The sequence below is a fragment of the Cynoglossus semilaevis genome, chromosome 5, assembly GCF_000523025.1.
Source record: "Cynoglossus semilaevis isolate Cse_v1.0 chromosome 5, Cse_v1.0, whole genome shotgun sequence".
In the NCBI taxonomy this organism is placed as follows: Eukaryota; Metazoa; Chordata; class Actinopteri; order Pleuronectiformes; family Cynoglossidae; genus Cynoglossus; species Cynoglossus semilaevis.
Genome location: NC_024311.1, coordinates 17,847,415 through 17,867,799, shown reverse-complemented (window position 1 = coordinate 17,867,799; position 20,385 = coordinate 17,847,415). Strand labels below are relative to the sequence as shown.

Here is a 20,385-nt window from a genome sequence, read left to right as displayed (position 1 = left end):
TCTGCCCGTGCCCGTGGCCGTGGCTGTGGCTGTGGCTGTGTTGCATAGGCTGGTAGGAGGATCGGGAGGGCACAGGATGTGGAGCGGGACCAGGACTCGGATGGAAGGTCATGTGGCAATCTGCGGGTGGGTGGTGCAAACTGAGACTCTGGAGGTGAGGCAGGTGCTGAAAAGATGGGGAGCCCAGGGAGGGGCACGGGGGCTGCAGTGGTAGCAGGCCAGGTCCAGAGCCCGCGGCCAGGCCGTGCGGGGAGCTGGACAGAAGGTTATCCGATGGGTGGGCCTGCTCAGGAGATGGCAGCTGGGTGTGCACCAGACTGGCAGGATGTGTCAGGGGCATGGACATGGAAGGTAGTGCAGAAAGGTCCAACTCGTCTCTGTGTTCCTGTTTCACCATGACTAAAAGACAAGAAGATCAAAGAATGCTTCAAACAAAAGAAAATATTAGGATTTGTGTCAAATCATCATCTGTCTTTCTAAAGTGGTAAACACACTACAACCCCCCCCCCATCCACCATCTGCTGACATGTAGATATGAGTTTAAAATATATTGTCAAGTTAGACCTGAAAAACAGAGGCAGTAATGTTGCAGATCTATGTGACAAACTCCTAAAATATTTCTAAAATCTGAGCCTCATTTACATAATGCATAAACAGGGACAGTCCTTTACAGCAACAGCTCGATGACCTATTTCCCAATCTGGTGCCTCGTGACAGTGATTTTATTTTTATGCTTGTCTGAATCAGAGGCTGAACATATGTTGTCACTCTGGGTGACATCATGTAAGATGTCGGATGAGGAAAAAAGACCAGAACAGATAAAAAGGTTTACTGGTTACTGTCTTTATTTAAAAAGTTATCTGGTCAATATTTTTGGTAGAAAAAGATAAATACGGTTTATTCTGTTAATATTATCATTAAGGGTAATTAATACAAATATGCAGTGTATTTTTAAACCGACTAAACTATGACTGTCATTAATACATTTAATTATCATTTTTAGGCTACAATACAAATAAATATTCAAACTATTATACGTTGAGTGTTGTACTTATATATAAGGAACGCTGCCTGATGACACAGTGCTGTAGCTGTTATTATTATTATTTTTGCTTCGTTGACTTAAAAGCTAACCCTTAAAAAACCAGCCTCCTCAGCCCAGTTCTGCCTCGACAGACAAAGACATTTCTACGGAGGTGAAACCGAGAGGTGTCAACGACGTAGCAGGGTTATTCTACGGGGAAAACAGGAACCGTCTGTGTTGTGTAGGCGTGCCTGCAAAAACTCTGGGTATGTGGAGGGACAACGCTGCCTATATGCTCGTTCTCTCTCACACACAAACCTAAACAATGTTGTGGTAAAACTCAAAATAGTCACATGGCATTATATTCCGCCGTCAGTATTTTCAGTATGACTGGCTCCGAAATGAAAGGGAAAAAAAAAAAAAAAAAAGTAACCATATCAAATATCGAGTCACTATTTTGATGTAAATTAATATCTTTACCATCGAAAGGATCTAAACTTTGAAAAGCTCTGAAATTTACTGTTAACGCTGCACGTCTGAGGGAAAAACATAGATGTCAGCTGGGGTGGAATTGGAGGAGGGTGGGGGAGGAGTGGGAGGAGTGGGGTAACAAAATAAACAGTTGGCAGGTGTTTGAGTTTGTGTTCGTGGAAAAGCCCACTGTAAACCACAGTGATACTTTAGAAGAGAAAAAAAAAGTGGGTTAGCAAAGTCACTGAGGAGAAGGTGTACGTACTAACTGTGACTGTGTAGTTATATCCATTATATGTTCACGTGTAAACGCTCGTGTAAATGTGTTTAAAATGTGGGAAAAAAAACAATACAAGGGACTTATTTAATTTAATTTTTAAAGATTTTAATTCTACAAACTCCAGTACAGTCTATATTTCTCTCTCTCTCTTTGTCTCCTTTTTCTTTATAACTTAATTTCACTAAGTTTTTATTTATAACTTAATTTCACTAAGAACACAATTTTAAAAATCTTACCTGACACATAGGTGAAGCGTTGTGATTGGCTCCTTTTTCTTTTGCCGTTGCAGACATAAAACTGTACCTGCACAGCTGAGCCTACGTTCTTACTGTGGTAGGGAGGAACCTCCACCACGATGCATGACTAGGAACATATTGCATGTGGTTAACAACATAAACCTCCCCAAATTATATTACATTATTTTAACACTTTTTTTTTCAAATAAAAGAAAACAGGGACTCACCCCTTGAGTTTTCTCTCGTATTATTTTTGCCTCAACTTCCCACTGTGGACGTCCATCTGGAGAAAAATCAAGAAAAAAAACAACAACCTTAATATTTGAGATAATGACATCGACATATTCACAAAAGCATAAAAACATAAATAAATAATTAGAAACACAAACATGGTTTTTGTTCATATCATCAACCCACCACCGACTGTGTTTATTATCATGGTTCATTTAGGATTTCTTTGATTTTCCTAAAACTGAGAGTTGCATTAGGAGCAACACTTCATTAAATCAAACCCAACCTGACGTTGTTCTGGTAAAGACACATCTAGATGATGTTGTTTTAACAGCTCCAGAAATCCTTACACTTATTAAATACTAATCATATTCCCAAATATCCTGCTGTTTGTCCTGTCTGGTTACAACTGCAGACAGAGCAGTGGAATAATTGCGTTCATTTAAAGTGTCTCTACACATTACCAGATTTTTGGCAAGAAAAGGTCTCTTTTTTCCAGTTTTCCTATGAGGGAACTAATTAGTTGGCCAGACATCTTAGGGGCAGCTGCTCGAATGGAAGCAGTTACAGTGAAAACACCGACAGGCCTGCCATTGTTTAAGGAATCTAACAGTTATCTCACTGTGGTGAAGAAATACAATCTGGACGACTATGCTATTGCTGACGTTGAAAATGTTGCTGTTGCTCGGCTGAAACATCATGTCCAAATGCTGCGAGGATACGCAGCTGCTAGGTTTCATCTTCTCAATCCGAAGGATTCCCTCAAACCCCACTGTCAGGTGTCAGCACTGACTCACATTTGGACTGTTCAGCTCTTTCCTAAAATCTGGACTCTACCGCAGCTTTTTGTAGCTAATGTAGCTGCTCTGATCTCACGCTAACGTTAGCTGCGGTCGCACTGATCCACTGCTACAATACGGGCACGTCATCACACTGAGAGTATTCCCCGTACAGAGAGTCCGCGTACAGAGCAGGCATGACGGTGTATTTTATTTTTTGTTTTCCGGTGATAGCGTAGCGCAGTACGACCTTGAACATCTCTGTAACTGACATCAGTGTATTACTGCGGTGCATATTGTTGACATTCAACAGGCAAGAGCAAGGGCCCCACATGCTCTGGCAGACAACAAGCACTGACAGGAACCTCATACCAAACCAAGACAATGAGCGGGATCACCCAGACACACTGCACACCCCAGTCAGCGGGGCAAAAAAGAATGTGAGCTTACTGCTCCAGATGGTTGAACAAAAATAAAGAAGGTAATTGCTGTTTATGTTACAACAGTGAGCTTTTTTACATCTCTCTAAAAGCCAGAAACATCTCACCGACACCTTCGTACACATACTGTTCAAATCTTTAGTTTATTTAGTCATAATGTGGTCCATTTAGTTACAGACACATTAAATCTAGTAGAGTAAATAAATGAACTTCATGAAAATTAATTATTTAATTATCTTGGTTTTAATTTAAAAAAAGAAAATCTAGATCTGCTTTGTCCCAAAATTTTAACTAACCTTAAATATACGATTCTTCTTCTGTGTTATTCAGGTAGTAATGAGTTAATAAAAGCATTGATCAGGTAACCAATTATGATTAATATTATTATATAAGTATGTTCGTTTGTTTAATTCTACTCTAGGGGTTTCTGAACTCAGTGGCTCTAGTTCCTCGTGAATCTGTTTTCTTTCAGTCACAGGAGTTTGTGGAAAAACAGCTGTCATTCCTTCTTTTTCCCTCTTTTCTTCCATTACTATTCTTACTCCAATCAGTGTCATTCTCTACTAAGCTGGCAGATTAGTAGTAATGAGGGGGGATCTTTTAAGCAAACATAATCAACATGTCCTTCCTCCATCTTCATCTTCATCTCCATCTCCATCCCACTGCTGTTGTAGCCCTCTGGTCTCAGCAGTCCTCGCTGCCCGACGTGTTCTCCCTGAGGATTTCCTGTCCTGACACTGTGCTGTTAGGACCGTGACCGTCAGTCATGTGGCTGCTCCAGCCACGCTTCACCTGCTACACCTCAAAGAGCAGCAGACATTCCTCCCTGCCCCGACTTTCTACCGTGTGCTAACTTGATTGTGCTGCCCTGCATTACAAAGGCAGGTCGGGCAGGCACAGACTGGATCTGTGAATGTTATTCATTTACCATCTCAATTGTAGAGACGGCTTGTTACACTTGTTTTGATTATGGCCTTGTGTACAGAAAGATAAGGGAATAAGGATAGATTTAAAAGACGAACCAAAGAACGGCACGGGAGTTCCACCGACTAATCTCTTCAGCATAAACATTTGTAAAGCAGATATCTAGGCAACTTTAAAAGTAAATAATACCAGATTTAGAAAATATTCCTTCTTCCTTCCTCCTATAATGTAAGCCTCCAGTTTCAAGGTGACATGTGGCACAATAAAGCAAACATCTACTTTAATTAACATACTTTTTTTTTTAAATATTTGTGGAATTTCTCCAAACAAAGCACAATTATTATTTGTTCCTACTGTTTCAGAAAACTAGCCTAAACAAAGCACAATTATTATTTGTTCCTACTAGAATCCATAATGCTGGTTTGGTTTTGTGTTATTCAGTGCTGTGTTTACAATTTACTGTGTAATGCAGTGATACGACAACAGTTTCATCATTTAAAGTTTATGGTCAGATGTTTTGGGAACTAAATAGGGAGATTCAAAGTCGCCTCGTCAGACATTTCTTACAGATTCAAACTCAGTCAGATTGGCATTTTATAAAAATGCCCCACGGCAATAGGGAGTTGTTGAGACGAAGATCATGACAAATGTAATTCAAGGCTAAGAAACACAGATATTATATCCACTTGTGTCAGTATTGATGGTTAAAACAACCTTGTACTTAAGTAAAAAACACTATAGTAAAAACTGTTTTTTACCAAACTTTTGATCCTTGTAACTTACTTTAACTGCACGAATCAAAAGCTAAGATAAAAATATTTTTTGTATTTTTCCTTTAACAGAAAAGCAGCAACTGCACTTGAGCTTTTACTACTACGACGTCTTTTCTGTCAGGACGACCTATCGATTTACACCTCTGACGTTGGAAAAAAAAGGGAAGGATGACGTTTTAACACATGTACTAGGCATGTTTCTTTTTTTTCGTTTTTTTTTTTTGTCTGCAGGATCAGGTATAGGTGCCTGTGGAGACACACACACAAACACACACTTACCGGGGCCTTTCTCCAGGAAGATGACTTTAGACTCAGGGAAGAAGTTGGAGCCTGTTATGACCATTTCTTCTCCCCCACTAACTCCAGAACTGGTCAGGCTGGATTTCTCAACCTGAGGCAGCTCCTGAGCTGAGCGCTGAGCTGCAACAGCAACAACAGGAGTTGTTACTTCGTGTTCGTTCACACTGCAGTTACACAGATGGACATCGAGGTCCTGCACCTGTTACCATAACTGAACCCTAAACAAACGCGAGTTTCCCTTTGGTTTATAAATCAACATCAGTGCAGATACAACAGGATCACACTTTAAATGTGACTTTTATATAATGAAAATCCCCACTTCTTCATAATGGTGAATGACCAAAAAAGGTTAATAACCACTGGGCTACATAGAGTGGAGAATTTAACTGTGACTGTGACTCCTGACACTACATCATGCTGTACTTCAGATATGATTCCTGTTGTTCACTCTACACTCACAAGGTCAGTGTAACATTGTCAAACCTAATATCTAACTGGAGGAGGCAAAATAGTTCAATGTAGCCTGTGACACTAGGTGTGTGTGTGTGTGTGTGTAGATATAAATATCTCTTATTTCACTATAAGGAGTTACAGTAGGTAAAACAAATAAACAGACAGGAACAGTTTTATGGTCGTGTGATGGATGCCACATGTTCTTTAGTTGGTCTTCACATCTGTCGTCTTCAGTAAAAGACTGTGACATGGAGAGGACTTTGAAGACTAAACCCTGTATCAGACCTCCTTGTCCAATGTGGTTGTAACGTGTGTGTGTGTGTGTGTGACAGAAAGAGAGAGAGGACTTGGAGGTTAATACTCACAGCACTCCACAGGGATGGAGGCAGCCTGCAGCGACAGCACTTTGCCGTTAGGTTGTGGGATGTGGACTCTGAATACTACGCGGACCCGCGTGTTCTTCCTTCCAATGTCTGTCTCTCCTTTTCTCAGCTCAATGTCTGAGTTCCGCAGTTTAAGAATGCCAGCACAGTCGATACTGCAAGCAACAGGGAAAATATTAGCCCCCCCCCTTACAGCCCCGCGGGGACAGTAATAATAGAAGCTTTATTTAATAGAGAAGGCCAGGGAGTGATAAAACCAAGCACAGGTCCAGCAGGGGATTAACGTTAAATAAATAAGGCATTAATTCAGACATTACAAATGTCTGCTAATATGATTCACTCACTGCACATAAAAACCCTGCGCTGCTTCATTTGACGCGCAGTGTTGGTTAAAACTAAGGAAAAAATAGATATAAAACATCCGTGAGTAAGATGTAAAAATCTTGTGTGATCATAAATGTGGAATTTGGTTTTTATTGCAGGAGGCTACCTTCATGGTGGTACATGGTCATAACTGAGCAATGTTGCCCCAAAGTCCTTCTGACACCCACCTGGCGGACATGTTGTTTTCAGGCAGGAGAGGAATTTCCAAAACTTTGGTGCTCGACACTATAATTTCTTGACTGGCAGTGGCCACGGTTTTCCCAGTGATTCGGTGCACCTGGTAGAAAGCATGCGGCCTCAAGTATCGGTCATCTGCCGTACCGATGAACATCTGCAGATTGACAGGCTTCTCACTGTAGCCAAGGAGCTGTACAATGGCAGACAGAGACAGTAACAGAATTAAAAAAAGAGTAAAAACAGATGTGGGATCAGATGTGAGGTGTGAACAATGGAATAGTCTTCATTTGTTTTCACAGAGCTGGCGTTATTTTTTTTTTTTTTTTGTTTATGAAAATGTTAATGTTCACTCTTCTATTGCTGAGGTACTGAGGTACATCTGGTGCATTTTTCTACCAAAACGTCTGTAAATGTTCCTTCTTGGATGGAAAATACAGGACGGCATTTCTTCCAAATACTCAAACAAATCCTTCAGCAGATTCAGTCACCTTTCTGCAGAAAAAAAAATGTTGCAGCTGTGTTTGCTATCATAAAGATACAGCTGTCATGTCTGTTAATGACATGGTTTAAAAGCCCAGTGAGGATGAAGACTCACAACATTTGTTTATGGTTTATGGAACAGGAAATGCTGCTGAATCAATTCAATAATTACAAAATACGTAAGGCATCAAATAACCAGACAAATGTGTTGTTTCTCCCCTAAAAATCCTACATAAGGCATCATTCACTGATGCTCCCTGTGAGGTCTAATCTTATAAAAAAGTAAAAAAAAAAAAATCCAAATTAAAATGTCAGTAGTCTCCCTAGGTTATTGTGGTCCATGTGGCATAACTGCTCCAGAATTTGGCACCAAACAACGATCTTCATTAGCCCCAGAGTGCAGGCAAAATTTGGTTTCAAACTCACATGAGTAGGCAATCAACACAGGAAAACTTTTGCATTTTTTGGTAGTGGTAAGACGAAGATGGAAAGAAGAGCAGGACTACTCCACCTCACAGGAACAGAACAAGCACACAGGGCACACAATACCACCACTGTTGTAATGTTGTATTTGGCAGACTGCGTGACAGCGTGATGGCAGCCCCTGCACATACACAATCCTACCGTACTGCCCTCATAAATACACACCTACAGTTGGGGAGGAGGGCAGCTTATTGAGGGTAACAGGAAAGAACAAGGTCTTTCATTGCTGCCTCACCCCTGGACCTGCCAAGCTTCATCCCCACCACAGCTGTGGCCGTGGACCTCTTCCTCCCCACAGGGCTGTGTCACACACTGCTGTGTCAATGTTTGGTACAAATCTGTGGCGGGTGGAAGACTGGCTGAACATGTCACAAGCTCTTCCAAATACATTTGAAATTAAAAGAGTGTGATTTGTCAAATTCATAAATGGAAGGATTGAAACAAAATTTAAAAAAAATAAGTAATTTTTAAAATTCTGGCGGACAATATTTAACTTTGATGTCCACGTTAAATCCAATTTTTCTGAACAACGCGTAGAACAAATAAATCCAATTTTTCTGAACAACGCGTATCACCATGTTGTCCAAAAGTCATATCTTGTTGTGCTGAACATAGAAGAGCGGAGCAGAGTGAAGACAAAGAAAGGTGTAACGTGATAGTTGTGAATCAATCAATCATTTTTTTATCTTTAACATGACATTTTAGACACGTCTTTTTTTTTTCCTTTCCTCTATACATCTGCTGTGAAAGAAGTCGTGCTTAAACACGTTGTGTTTACAGCAGGCTCTGTGAGGGAACAGGTCTCCAGGGACAGAGTGAAGCCAGGCAGTGAAATGGAGCTTAAATCTTAATAGTCCTTTACTCGTCTTGGCTGAATAAAAACATTGTCTTTCTGACGAGGTGTGCTATTGACCTCAGTTAGACGCTAATGTTTCTCAAGAGAGTTTTAATTCTTAAATGCTTAGGAAAAACTTTTTATGGTCACAGTAAAAATAAAACAAATGAGACCCAAGATGTACAATTACCTTAATGAAAGTCAAATAACAAACCTAACAGTTATAGGTATTATTAGTCAACATTTTACGTGACTCTACCAGAGCATCTGAGTAAGCTGTGGGAAAACATAACTCACAGTAGAAAAAAAAATGGGGGGAGGGGGGGTTCTGTACGAGATGTAGATCTGACCTTTTAGCTGCCCACATAATTACTGGTATATCTTAGGGGCAAATTAAATAAATCAAACACCTTCAGTTCCATAATTCTAAGATGACATTATGACACCTTAGTGGTGGAGATTTGGTCAAATTAATTTCCACTCTGTGTCGCTGTTGTGAGTGTGTGGGCTGAAGGTCTATAACATTTCCATTCTGTGTCGCTGTTCTTTTTTCTTCTTTGTTTGTATTTTCTCAGGCTGATAAATGCTATACCTGCTATGACAAAACTGACATTCACTAAGATGTGAGTGTGTGGGCTGAAGGTCTATAAATTAGGGTCTTGTTTATTTGTAGCACCATGTGTGTTCCAGACAGCATGGAAAGAGTTAACAGTGTCTGGACAGAAGCATCTGTGAGATGCATTCTAATAAATGTAGGTATAAAAGAAAAAGAAAAAGAAAGATGAAAAAGGTTGGAATATTAGAGGAAAAGAATGGACACAACTATGTTAAAAAAGATGAAAAAGGAAGGAAAAGAATGGACACAACTATGTTAATGTTTAATGTTGTTCAAGGCTTCATTTTCTGCTCTGTCAGTTCAACCTTAAATGAACCGCCAACATAAAACTCAAACGGACACTTGTACTCTTGATCTCAGCGCCTGTGTGTGTGTGTGTGTGTGTGTGTGTGTCCTGCATTTCCTCCAGTTCTCAGCACATGAGTGATCTGGTGTTGATCAGGAGTGTTGACAAACTTACACTCAGCATGCCAGCGGACCATTCCAAATCAAATAATCAACTAGGAAAACCTGATTAGAGAGTCTGAAAGAAACAGATTACTTTGGGAGACTGGGTGAATAAACATTCCTGGCCAAAGGGATACACAGCACACAGATAGGCTGCTGTGCAGGAAATGGTCGAGACTAGTCTTTAAAATATATAAAATATTGAATCCTATTTAATTTTTTATATAGATTTAAATGATTATAATTTAAGGAGGAGTGATTAAAAAACATTTGACGTAGCGTCCTTACAGGGCAGGACGTAAACAAGGACACATGGACACTCATTGGCAGTGAAATGCAGACAACACACACCCTTGACTTGCTTCACATTCCTAAAGCCACCCCTCCACCGTCCATGTTCTGGTGTGAAATACCACAGGAGGGTGGTCTCTGCACTTTCAACTCCTCACCTTTCTGCCTGTCCAGACTGCTCTGAAGCCAGCTGGTCGGTCAGCGAGAAACTGAGATCTGTTAGAAATCAGCTACTGCGTTAAATCACAAAGATATGAAACCTGTCACATGTGCTGCGGTCTGCTCTCACTGGAGATCTGTGGTCACCTTACGCCTGCTGCTACTTGTCTCCCTGTGGATAAAGTTTAGGACGGACTCTCCCAGCTAAAATAAAACCCGTGGGTACGGTTACATACCGAGTAACCACTAAATAAAGTCCCCACTTATTTTTGGCTTTCATCTGTTCCACTGATCCATTACAGTAATAAGGGCAGTAAGCTGGAAGAAAAGTAAATCTCACTGCAGACCTACAGACACAAAGCGCTTTACTATTGTCTAAAACATGAGTCCTAGTCCGAGCGGATCCAATTGTCACGTCACACTGAGGTATTAACATCGGCTGGGCCAACAGGGAGAACAGCAAGCGCCTCCAGCGGCAAAACACCGGCTCTCCTGACACTGTGTGTTCCAAAGAGTCCCTGCAAGTGGCTCTTATTTCTGCTGTCTTTCCACCTCTTTTATATACAGGATGTTTTCTCTGAGTCCCTTTAACTCATCTTCCCTCTTTCTCCACTCTCTCCCCTATGCTCTCCTCTCCTTTCTCCATCTTCAGCTTCAGCCCGCTGCTGTAACTCGACACTTTCTCATAGCCAAAGACTGACGCTGCCAAGTTGTTTCCCAGTGTTGCTCCACTGTTGCCATAGTGAGACTGTGTGTTGTGAGTGTGCATTACTCTGTGTATACGTGTGTGTGTGTGTGTGTGTAAGAAAGTGATTGGCGATGTGCGCTCGTGTCAGAGTAAGCTGCATCCCCTGTCGTCTTTGTCGGGAGACTGTGCTACTTAAACTGTATATGCTACTGCGGCGCTCGGAAAAGTTTTGTTGATGGGTGAAAGAATAATAGTGTGTCAGTAAGTGGAGAGAAGGGAAGCAACAGATGTAAGAACAGGAACAGCGCTGGTCACTCGTCAAGGTCAAGAGTGAATTATTATTATATTCTAACGCGTCACAATTATGGACACAAACACCCGATACAGTAGGTCTGATGTTTGCCCACCGAGCCAGTACGGCCAAGAGGAAGCCAGGGGGGCATTTGAATGTTTGTTTGTTTATACAAGGTCGATACACACACATGTACAAACACACTGTACACACAGGAGTGTTGTACTGCGTGAAGACTGGACTGGCCTCCACTCAATTCCTCATATTTCCCTCTAACTCAGCCCCACAGAGCGTCTCTTTCTACCCTCCTTAGGACCTCAGTGATATTTTCTCACTGCACTAATCCTGACGACAACAAATTAGAGCGTCTAAGCTTACAACCTGTTTGCATCTAATACAGCCCTTGGGCAAAGCAACATGAGCTCAAGCCGGTTCACAAAGTGCAGGCAGCATGGCAGCATTGTCATCTGTGTGTCTGTGCATCATGGCTGGTAGTTTACTGGGAGATCCTGCAGAGAGAGAGAGAGAGACAGAGAGAGAGAGAGAGAGAGAGGACGAAGGAGAGTGTGTGGCACAAAACACTAAGGCAAGAAGGCCAAAAACTGGATTTAAGGAGATCTGTGACGGAGATGAGGAGAGTAATGAGGTCACGGTCGTCCATTAGCATTGGAATCAAAACCATTTAATTCATCCATGTTGGTAGAACTACTTGGGCAGCTTCTGTTCTATTCTCTTTCAAATCATTAGACATCAGAGTGAATGTACTGTAGAAACTAATGAGAATATATTTTTTACCCTGTGAAAAATAACGTGCACTAAAACTTAACAATACTCCAAGACAGGTTAAAGATTTGTTTATGGTTTGCATAAACAGGTGTGATTGTTGTTTTGTTTTTTTTAGTGTCTCATATTTTGCTTCTGTTTTGTCTAAATCCATCCTGTGATATCCCAGAAGGTAATACCAGAGTGGCTGCTTAGAGTTGTGTGGGTGCAGCAGCACTCAATTAAGTTGGTTAAATACGCGCAAGGATACCTCCGCCAGCCAGAGAGGCTTTGGACTTAAATATCTCCTAGCAACAGGTGTACCAATTACGGTCGGCAGTTAGCCCCAGAGGAATGGCTAAAACATCCAGTCAGCCAGGCAAAAACAAAGACGTCCTGACCTGCAACGTAGGTCTAGGAAAATGAGTCAGGCTGCACAGACCAAACAAGATCAAGCTGATTTCCTGGATAATTTTTGAAAATATTGTCAAAATTCATCAGATACATTCTGAAAAAGCGATCCATAATGTTATGGACAATCGTGAGGGATAAAAACAGTGCATGCTAACAACGTCATTACTCCAGTTTGGTGAATAGCACAGAGTACATCATTGCATGCATGGCTTCAGGTCACGACTGTCAAAACAACTGAGTGTACGTACGGTCTACAGACTCCCAGGCTTCATGACACTGCATCTGTGTGTTAATGCACACACAGGTGTCTACCAGCTGGTGTCAAACTACACACATACTGAAGCCTAGTTTTATTACAGGCTCAATCTATACAGTATATTTGCACCACTTCACATCAAGTGTCCTGTAATACAGTATCAAAAAGCATCGACATTTCTTGTAAAAACAGCTCATAGTACAATGTGTTGTCGCTTCCACAGTTGATTTAGTGTAACTGACTGAGTACACACCACCTGATGACATCAGCAAGTGCAAGTATGACAAAAAGATGGTGAATCCTAATCCAAATAATAATTTACGACACCTCCATCGGGTGCACAGGCCTGGAGACACGTGTCATGTTTTAATGCCCGGAGCTGCTTCATATTTTCTGTGTCTACAGCTCTTTACCGCTCCTACATCCTGTGTCTGGGGCCCTAAACCACAAGTTAGAAATCAGCAGCCCAAATCTGCTCCTCAGCTACGCTAATAAACTTCACACAGACATCCTGAAAAAATTAACACTCAGAGGAAATGACTATACAACATCCTAAAATCCTTTGGATTAGGGGCGTAGCTTTTTTCCCCCTTTTATGTATAGAACATTTGCATGTGTATGAAAAGCACTGTACTGGAAGTATCTGTTCTTGTCCATGACAGCTAAATGTTATGGCAACTGAAAATCTCATCAATCCACAACAATATATGGATTATTAATGATTTTTAATGACGAATAATAAGTGTGTGTGCTGAAAAAGTACTGAAAAACAAAACCTGAACGGTTTCCACCAAAATGATCATCTGAGTGAACTGGTGATACGTGATAAATGAACACAGAACAATGGCATGTAGTGGTAACTGTGCTGTATCTTAGTCTCAGTCCGTTCAATGTATTATCTCTTTTATCTCTTATCTCTTTTATTATTTTTAAAATCTATATCTTTGACTGAAAGGAAACAAGGCTTTGTAGTCCTCCCTGCCTCCAACACAAATTAAAACCACCTACCATTTAAACAACAAAGGCTGGAAGACATTTTGTCTAAAAAGCTCTATAATAGTATTTGCTCATCTAATTGTAGTTTTGAAACTAAATACTTAGAGAGAACCCACTGTACACACACCAACATCATGGTGCCACTCCCTCACTTTAGAAACGACAGCCAGAGAGAAGCTGAGTAAATTTACCTTCAACTAAAGAAAATTAGTCAAATTTGTTGAAAGCCTCTGAGTTTAGTCAGGTTTATAGCTATAAAATACCAAATTCTTCTTCACTTTGGTGATGGGTTAAAAGCAGAGGTCACATTTGGTTGTGTGCAGTGGTGCAGTGGTGCAGTGGTGCTGTGTCACAATGACAAGTAGTTCACCTTCCACTTTCCTAAGGCTTATTAGATCTGAATCTTTGTTGTTATGCTAGTTTTACGCCTTAAATAAATCTATTTAACGTTGGCAGTACTGTATCTAGAATGTGTTTAAAATGTTGAATCTTGAATCACGTTCAAATTCAGAGAAAGAAGAATCATACAGACTGGTACCGTCGTCCTTTAGCTCACCTGGCTCGCACCTGGGAAACATAATACAAACAGGCTCCTTAAAGGTGTCAGATTTTACTGACCCTAACCTTACTAACCATCGTGGACTGGGGCAAAACATTGTTAAAAGTTGTTTCTTATAAAGATAACTGATGGGAAAGATCACTTTTTCAACACATAGAAGAGAAGACATAATCGAGGTCCTGGGTCAACTTTGTGCTGAGCTTTTATATACAACAATGACATCCCAGAATAAAGAATTGACCTTCCAATCTGGCACCTTTTCTACAGTTCATCAAAGAAACGTTTGAAAGCACAATAATAGAGGTGGTTATTTTGTAAATAAAGGCTGCGTTAGACCTGCTGGACGAGAGCTGATTATATCTAATCCTCCTCCTTTTGTCAAAGTCTAATCTTTACTATCAGTGTGTTTATAGTGAGAACCAAAGAGAAATGAGTTAAATACGTGTCCATCCAATAACAACACTACAACTGTGTCTCTTTGCCCCAACACCGTCAGTCTGACTGTCTATGCAACAGACATACAGCAGTACAGGTCGACTCTTTCTAACCAACCACATCATACAAAGAAGACAATGTATTTCTGTTCAGATTGTTAGACTGTTTACCAAACAAAGCTTGTAGCTTTGAATAGAAAACACGATTTAACAGTAATTACACTTTTTTGACCCGACGTCCCGGTTACACAAGAGGTTCTGTGACAAAACCAGTGCCTCTAGGGGGTGAGAAATAGGGGCAAGCATGGTAAGTGTTTTGCTGAAAAACTTTAGCGCTAAATTATTCATTGTCACATATGGCAGGACAGAAACTTGTTCTCACTGAGGTTGAAGTGGTTAATGATTGGCCTGGAGGGAGCCTGCGTGCATGAGGATGAGGATATAGGATTGTTCTTATGCTGAGAGGCAGCACATTTGTCGTGGCAGTTGTCGAAGTTGTTTTAGAATTGTGTTAAAACAAAATACTGCAGAAGATTAGCCAAGGTTTCATACACCTTCATTTGACAAATTGATAAAAAAAAATGGTTCAATTATTTCATTTCTGCCAGAAAAGTTTTTTTTTCAATTATTTCATTTCTGCCAGAAAAGAAACATGATTGCAAGACATTTTGATGGTCTGACTGGACAGCTTCCAGGACCGAAGGTCTAAAATTATCCAGTGTAAAGTTCAATAACAATGGCAGAGTCCTGGCTCTGTGGTCCGGCCTAATCATACACACAAAAGAAGCATGTCACTGAGCTTCTTAAATATTAATAGGACTGAAATCCTCCACTATTTCTCTCTCTCTATCTCTATCTTGCTCCCACTCTGGGAGACAGAGCAGCGGCCTTGGCTCTACATCAGCTCACCTACTCTCTTTGTGGATGCTATCAAATGACAGAGCAGCTGACTTGGCTGTACAGACAGCTCCGTTCTCTGATGACTTTCCTGTCTCTGTTCTTTAACAGGTTGATTTAAAACCTTAATATAAGAAGATAATATATTATAATAATAATATAATGACTAAACTATCAGCTAATGATGCATTAAGGCTCTATAATTGCACACTTACAGGCTAATAATGAGGATTAGTCTAAGCACACACACAAGACTTCGTCTTAACCTTTAATACCATCGGAGTTTTGAGTGTGTATTTCATGCTGCACAGTTAAGGTGTTAAACAAAAAGATCAGGAATAGGAAGAACTGCCTTGTCAGTTTGGACAGGGTGGTGTTTATGTCTAAATACGCAAACAGAATTTCGTATTCACAGAACAGAATTAATTGGCATTTTAACAGTTTCAACATCCTTTTTAACAAAGCAGAAATACGTTACCTTGACGACCGGATGGCCACCGGATGCTGCTTTGACTGCACCTCGGCTGCCCTCCGTTTCATAATGCGCTCGGTGGTGGGCTTTGGGCTGTACCTCTATCTTTAGCTCAAACTGGCCAAAATGGCTTGGTAATGGCCAATCCAGTGGAGGCAAAGAGGAAGTCCTGCGGAGACAAAAGTACAAGAAATAACCACACGGACCCAGTACACTTCAGCCAAATGCAATAAAAAACAAACATTTGAAGTCTGGCAAATCTATATTAAAAGAGCAGAAATGTAAGGTAATGTTTTTTAATACAACTATATATATATATATATTTTACAAATTAAGAAATGCCCTATGATTAATCTAATAAAACATTCTTTTGTCCTTATTTCAGTGAAGTTCTGCACATTTTCAGGTATAATTTTTTTTTTTTAATAATTCCAATAAAGTTTCTTCACATGTAAACCAGTGTAAACCAACTGTAATCTATCAGAGTTCTGTGCCCGTCTCTCTTACAGCCGTAATCTATCAGAGTTCTGTGTGCCGTCTGAAAACCATTCAAATGACAAAAACCTGTGGTATTCCCCTTTGATGTCCTGAGTGGGTAAAAACAGTTTTACTGAACCCCCACCCAGACAATGAATCAGTGGAACGTCTCTACACATTAGAGCCGTCCTTTAACGCAGCAGTAACAGTAATAGGTCACCATCAGATTAAAGAGTGATTCATTCTAAAGTGGAACTTTTCTTTGTGACTGTGCTGTGTATATCAGTGAACGTGTGGTAAATGACACACTGTGTTACACACTGTGTTAAACACTGTGTTACACACTGTGTTAAACACTGTGTTACACACTGTGTTAAACACTGTGTTACACACTGTGTTAAACACTGTGTTACACACTGTGTTAAACACTGTGTTACACACTGTGTTAAACACTGTGTTACACACTGTGTTAAACACTGTGTTACACACTGTGTTAAACACTGTGTTACACACTGTGTTAAACACTGTGTTACACACTGTGTTAAACACTGTGTTACACACTGTGTTAAACACTGTGTTACACACTGTGTTAAACACTGTGTTACACACTGTGTTAAACACTGTGTTACACACTAAGTAAACGACTTTCAGTGTGTGAGTGTACACGAATGCTGTACGTTAAGTTGTATCTGTCTAGGCAACAATTGTATTTCAACAGCTGCAATCAGAAAAAAAAAATCAATTGTAAATTTTTACTCCATAATTGCTTAACTGGAATAATTATATAATCATAAGAGACTGGAACTGGGGTTGGAAACACACTGGATAACCTCTACCTGCACCTCGTTGTTTTTCCCAATCCATTATTCATGGTCCATGGGGACTACTGTAGGGCGGTAAAGCTATATGTGTGGTTGTGTGGTATTTGTCTGGCTGCAGTTTCAAAGTGTCATTGCAGGTTAGGTCTGATCTAGAGGCCCGGCTCTGTTCTGTCTCACCAACACGGTAGTGGTTACACACTGATGGACAGTATTTCTTGGCGCTGAACACTGTATGTTCTTTGTAAATCCTGTTGCTTGTTGGCATGAGTTTTAAAAAAATGTCATTTTAGAATTATATTGCCATGAGGAAAATACACTTAGTCCAAACTATACAATCTGTTTTGACAGTGACATTATGTAAGTTTTTTTTCTGCACACCTCAATTTCCAAATTTCCTTCCTCCAAAATGCCAATCAACATCTGGCTTTGAAAATCTATGTGAACTAAGTTAAATAAAGAGGAGCTCGGTCGTTAGTCCAGACGTTAATGTTGTTTTACAGGATGACATTAAATTTAAAGAAAGGTTTGGCTTTTTAAAAAAGGCACACTTTAACATTTTTTTCCCGCAGTTATGGCGTCTCTTCCTTAAACTACTCTTGTGGTTGTAAATTTAACATAGCAACATGACAATACTACTTCTGTTTTTATGTGAACTCTAACTGGCCTTGGGGCTCAAGGAGATATTGTTTGATTTACGGCACACAAAATCTAAACCAATATCATAAATGAATTAAATTTGTATATTTTTACATCTACATTCAACGTGTAGCATGATACATGAACACTTTGAGTTGTTGTCAAATTTAGAAGTTGACAATAAAAAAGTAATTTCCACTGGTTCCCACTGACTGCGAGCCATATGTTACACATCATGTTTCCTCCCAGCATCCACGACATAACCACCCAGGAAGTTGGGCTTTGCATGGCTGCTATGGTAACAGAAATAAAAGCCAACAGTTGAAATATGAGCTTTGTGACAGAGGTGAGCAGGAGTGGCATAATGACATGGCATAACCTTTCTCAAATGTCCAATCACTGGTGTGTAGGTGTTCCAAGTTCAGCAACTTTCCCACAGCTCAGAGTTCTTCACTCCTACAGAGTGGCGACCTCAACAACAGTATAGATGTTGTAATTAAGATATAAAAAAACTGTCTGGAATTGGTGTCGATTAGTTCAATTAAACATGAACTTATTAAAGGTAAAACCTTTTTTTTTTTTTGTTTGTGCAGCATCTGTCATGTCTGTATACAAGTCCCTATATTTGTTTGTGTGTGTGTGTGTGTGTGTGTGTATAGTGTGCTTGCACTGAACCCTGACCATGTGTGCCCTGCAGCTGGAATACAGAGATAGGGGCCAGTGCACACAAACAAAGTGATACCAACACCTGGGGCACACGTTGGAGAGCAGACTGACTGCTCTACTGAAAACCCAGTAGAACATTCATCTTTTGTAATTTGGGGAACCTGCCTGAATGTTGAAGTTCTAATCCATTCAACATCTCTGTGACTCCCAAAACACAAACAAACATAACCCCAACATAGTAACCAAGCTAGATTTATACCACTGATACAAGGCTCAAAGTTCTTATGACTGGACGTTGATCCACAGGGTGTCGTCACCAGGAGTATTATTCATCTAACATATTTGACCTTAATTTACTACACAGTGATGTTTACACATGTTTAATCTTTACGATCACTAAGATCAATCAGAAGAAACTCTTATCACCTCGTTCAGCCTTGACCCACTAAACCCATCACTGTCCCATTACATTAATAATTTACAAAAATGGTAGATTTTAAAAATGCAAGGTTGGACTTAACATATCAACTGTTTTTACCTGAATATAGGTGTATGACCTGGCTTTGGTTTATTCCATGAAAAGTGGGTGGGGACTGAGAGGAACTGTTCCCCAGGCACATCTTTCTTCAGGCCGTGCAGGGCCTCATCTGAGGGAGAGTCTAGATTAGGAGACATATTTCCTTGGTCATCCAGCCCCAGCTCCCCTTTACCAGGCTGCATAGCTGTTCTGTCCTGAGAGGTTTTCCTTGTCTTAGATGGGATGTCTGCCTCAGAAGGACAACACTGGAAGGGCGAAATCCCCAAGGAAGGACTGCCAACCCAAGTGTCCTCTGTGACACTACCTCTAGGAGAAGGTCCTGGTGTCGCCGTGGGTGAGTGATGTGGAGACAATGAGCCGGGATAGCAAATGTCAGCGCTGGAGTGACGCCTCTTCCCACAGGGTGAGGTCGGACGTGAAGAGGGCCTGGAAGGTGGACGTGGGCTTAGCCAATTTTCATCAGTTACACTAGTACGCGGTGAGTGGCAGGGCGACTGTCGAGGCGACAGACTGACCGAGTGTACGTGGTGTCCAAACGGTAGATGGTGGTGCTGCCAGTGGGGCTGTTCTTCCAGAACTCCACAACTGGTCTGAGGCGACGTACAGCCTGGGGACGTGAGGGGGGAGCCCAGAGTAAACCTGGCTGCTGCTTCATTGAGCTCTGAGTCAACGTCGTCGTAGACATGCGAGAATGATTCACAGGAGGAGGCGTCAGAGAACCAGCTCCTGGAGGAGATACTGCTGCACGGGCTGGGGCTGAGTGATGAGTCCCGATATGAGTGGTCCAGCCGCAAATACAGGTGGTCTCTGGACAGGGGCCGGTCACCATGGTAGTCCCCATCGGAGCCGTTAGCCCTCAGATCCTCCTCATTGGGATCCATCTCCTGCTGGCAGCTGGGGGAAATGGATGTAATTTGGATGCTGGGACACTCAAAGGCCTTTGGTGCCTCAACAGGTGCAGAGGGCAGCAGAGGCGAGGAGCCATACTTAGAGTCTTGTGCCTCATAACCTGGAGCCTCAGATCCAGGTTTGTGTGACTGAAGGCAGGGGGAAGCATTAATGATGTGGGAGTGAGACTGGCTGCCAGGACGAGACAGGCCGATAGACTGGTGGTTAGTAACTATGGCCTGTGGCTGGCCCACATTTAGAATGTAGAACGACGTGTTGTCATCAGGCTCCAGATCTGCAAGAACACACAAGAAAAACTAATATTAACAGAGGAGATACAGTTATTTTACTACTATAACTGTAACACAGTCAGAAAGCAAAACAGTGTGTGACCAATGTCACGCTCTTTTTATTGCTCTCCTG

The 20,385-nt window shown here is 41.1% G+C and overlaps 1 protein-coding gene across 4 annotated transcripts in view; it reads right to left on the bottom strand.

Annotated features, from left to right (window-relative positions):
- nfatc3a (nuclear factor of activated T cells 3a) overlaps positions 1-20,385 on the bottom strand; it is a 44,819-nt gene that overhangs the window by 12,098 nt on the left and 12,336 nt on the right. For 2 of the 4 annotated variants that reach the window (XM_025055546.1, XM_025055547.1), the window contains exons 2-9: positions 19,075-20,257; positions 15,943-16,105; positions 6,846-7,045; positions 6,277-6,449; positions 5,438-5,578; positions 2,239-2,294; positions 2,012-2,138; positions 12-399 (exon numbers count right to left, since the gene is read on the bottom strand). In XM_025055546.1, the coding sequence (XP_024911314.1) occupies positions 12-399; positions 2,012-2,138; positions 2,239-2,294; positions 5,438-5,578; positions 6,277-6,449; positions 6,846-7,045; positions 15,943-16,105; positions 19,075-20,257 (2,431 nt within the window). Of the gene's footprint in view, positions 400-2,011; positions 2,139-2,238; positions 2,295-5,437; positions 5,579-6,276; positions 6,450-6,845; positions 7,046-15,942; positions 16,106-19,074; positions 20,258-20,385 lie in introns of all 4 variants that reach the window. The other 2 variants (XM_017032655.2, XM_025055548.1) reach the window with 2 other exon arrangements.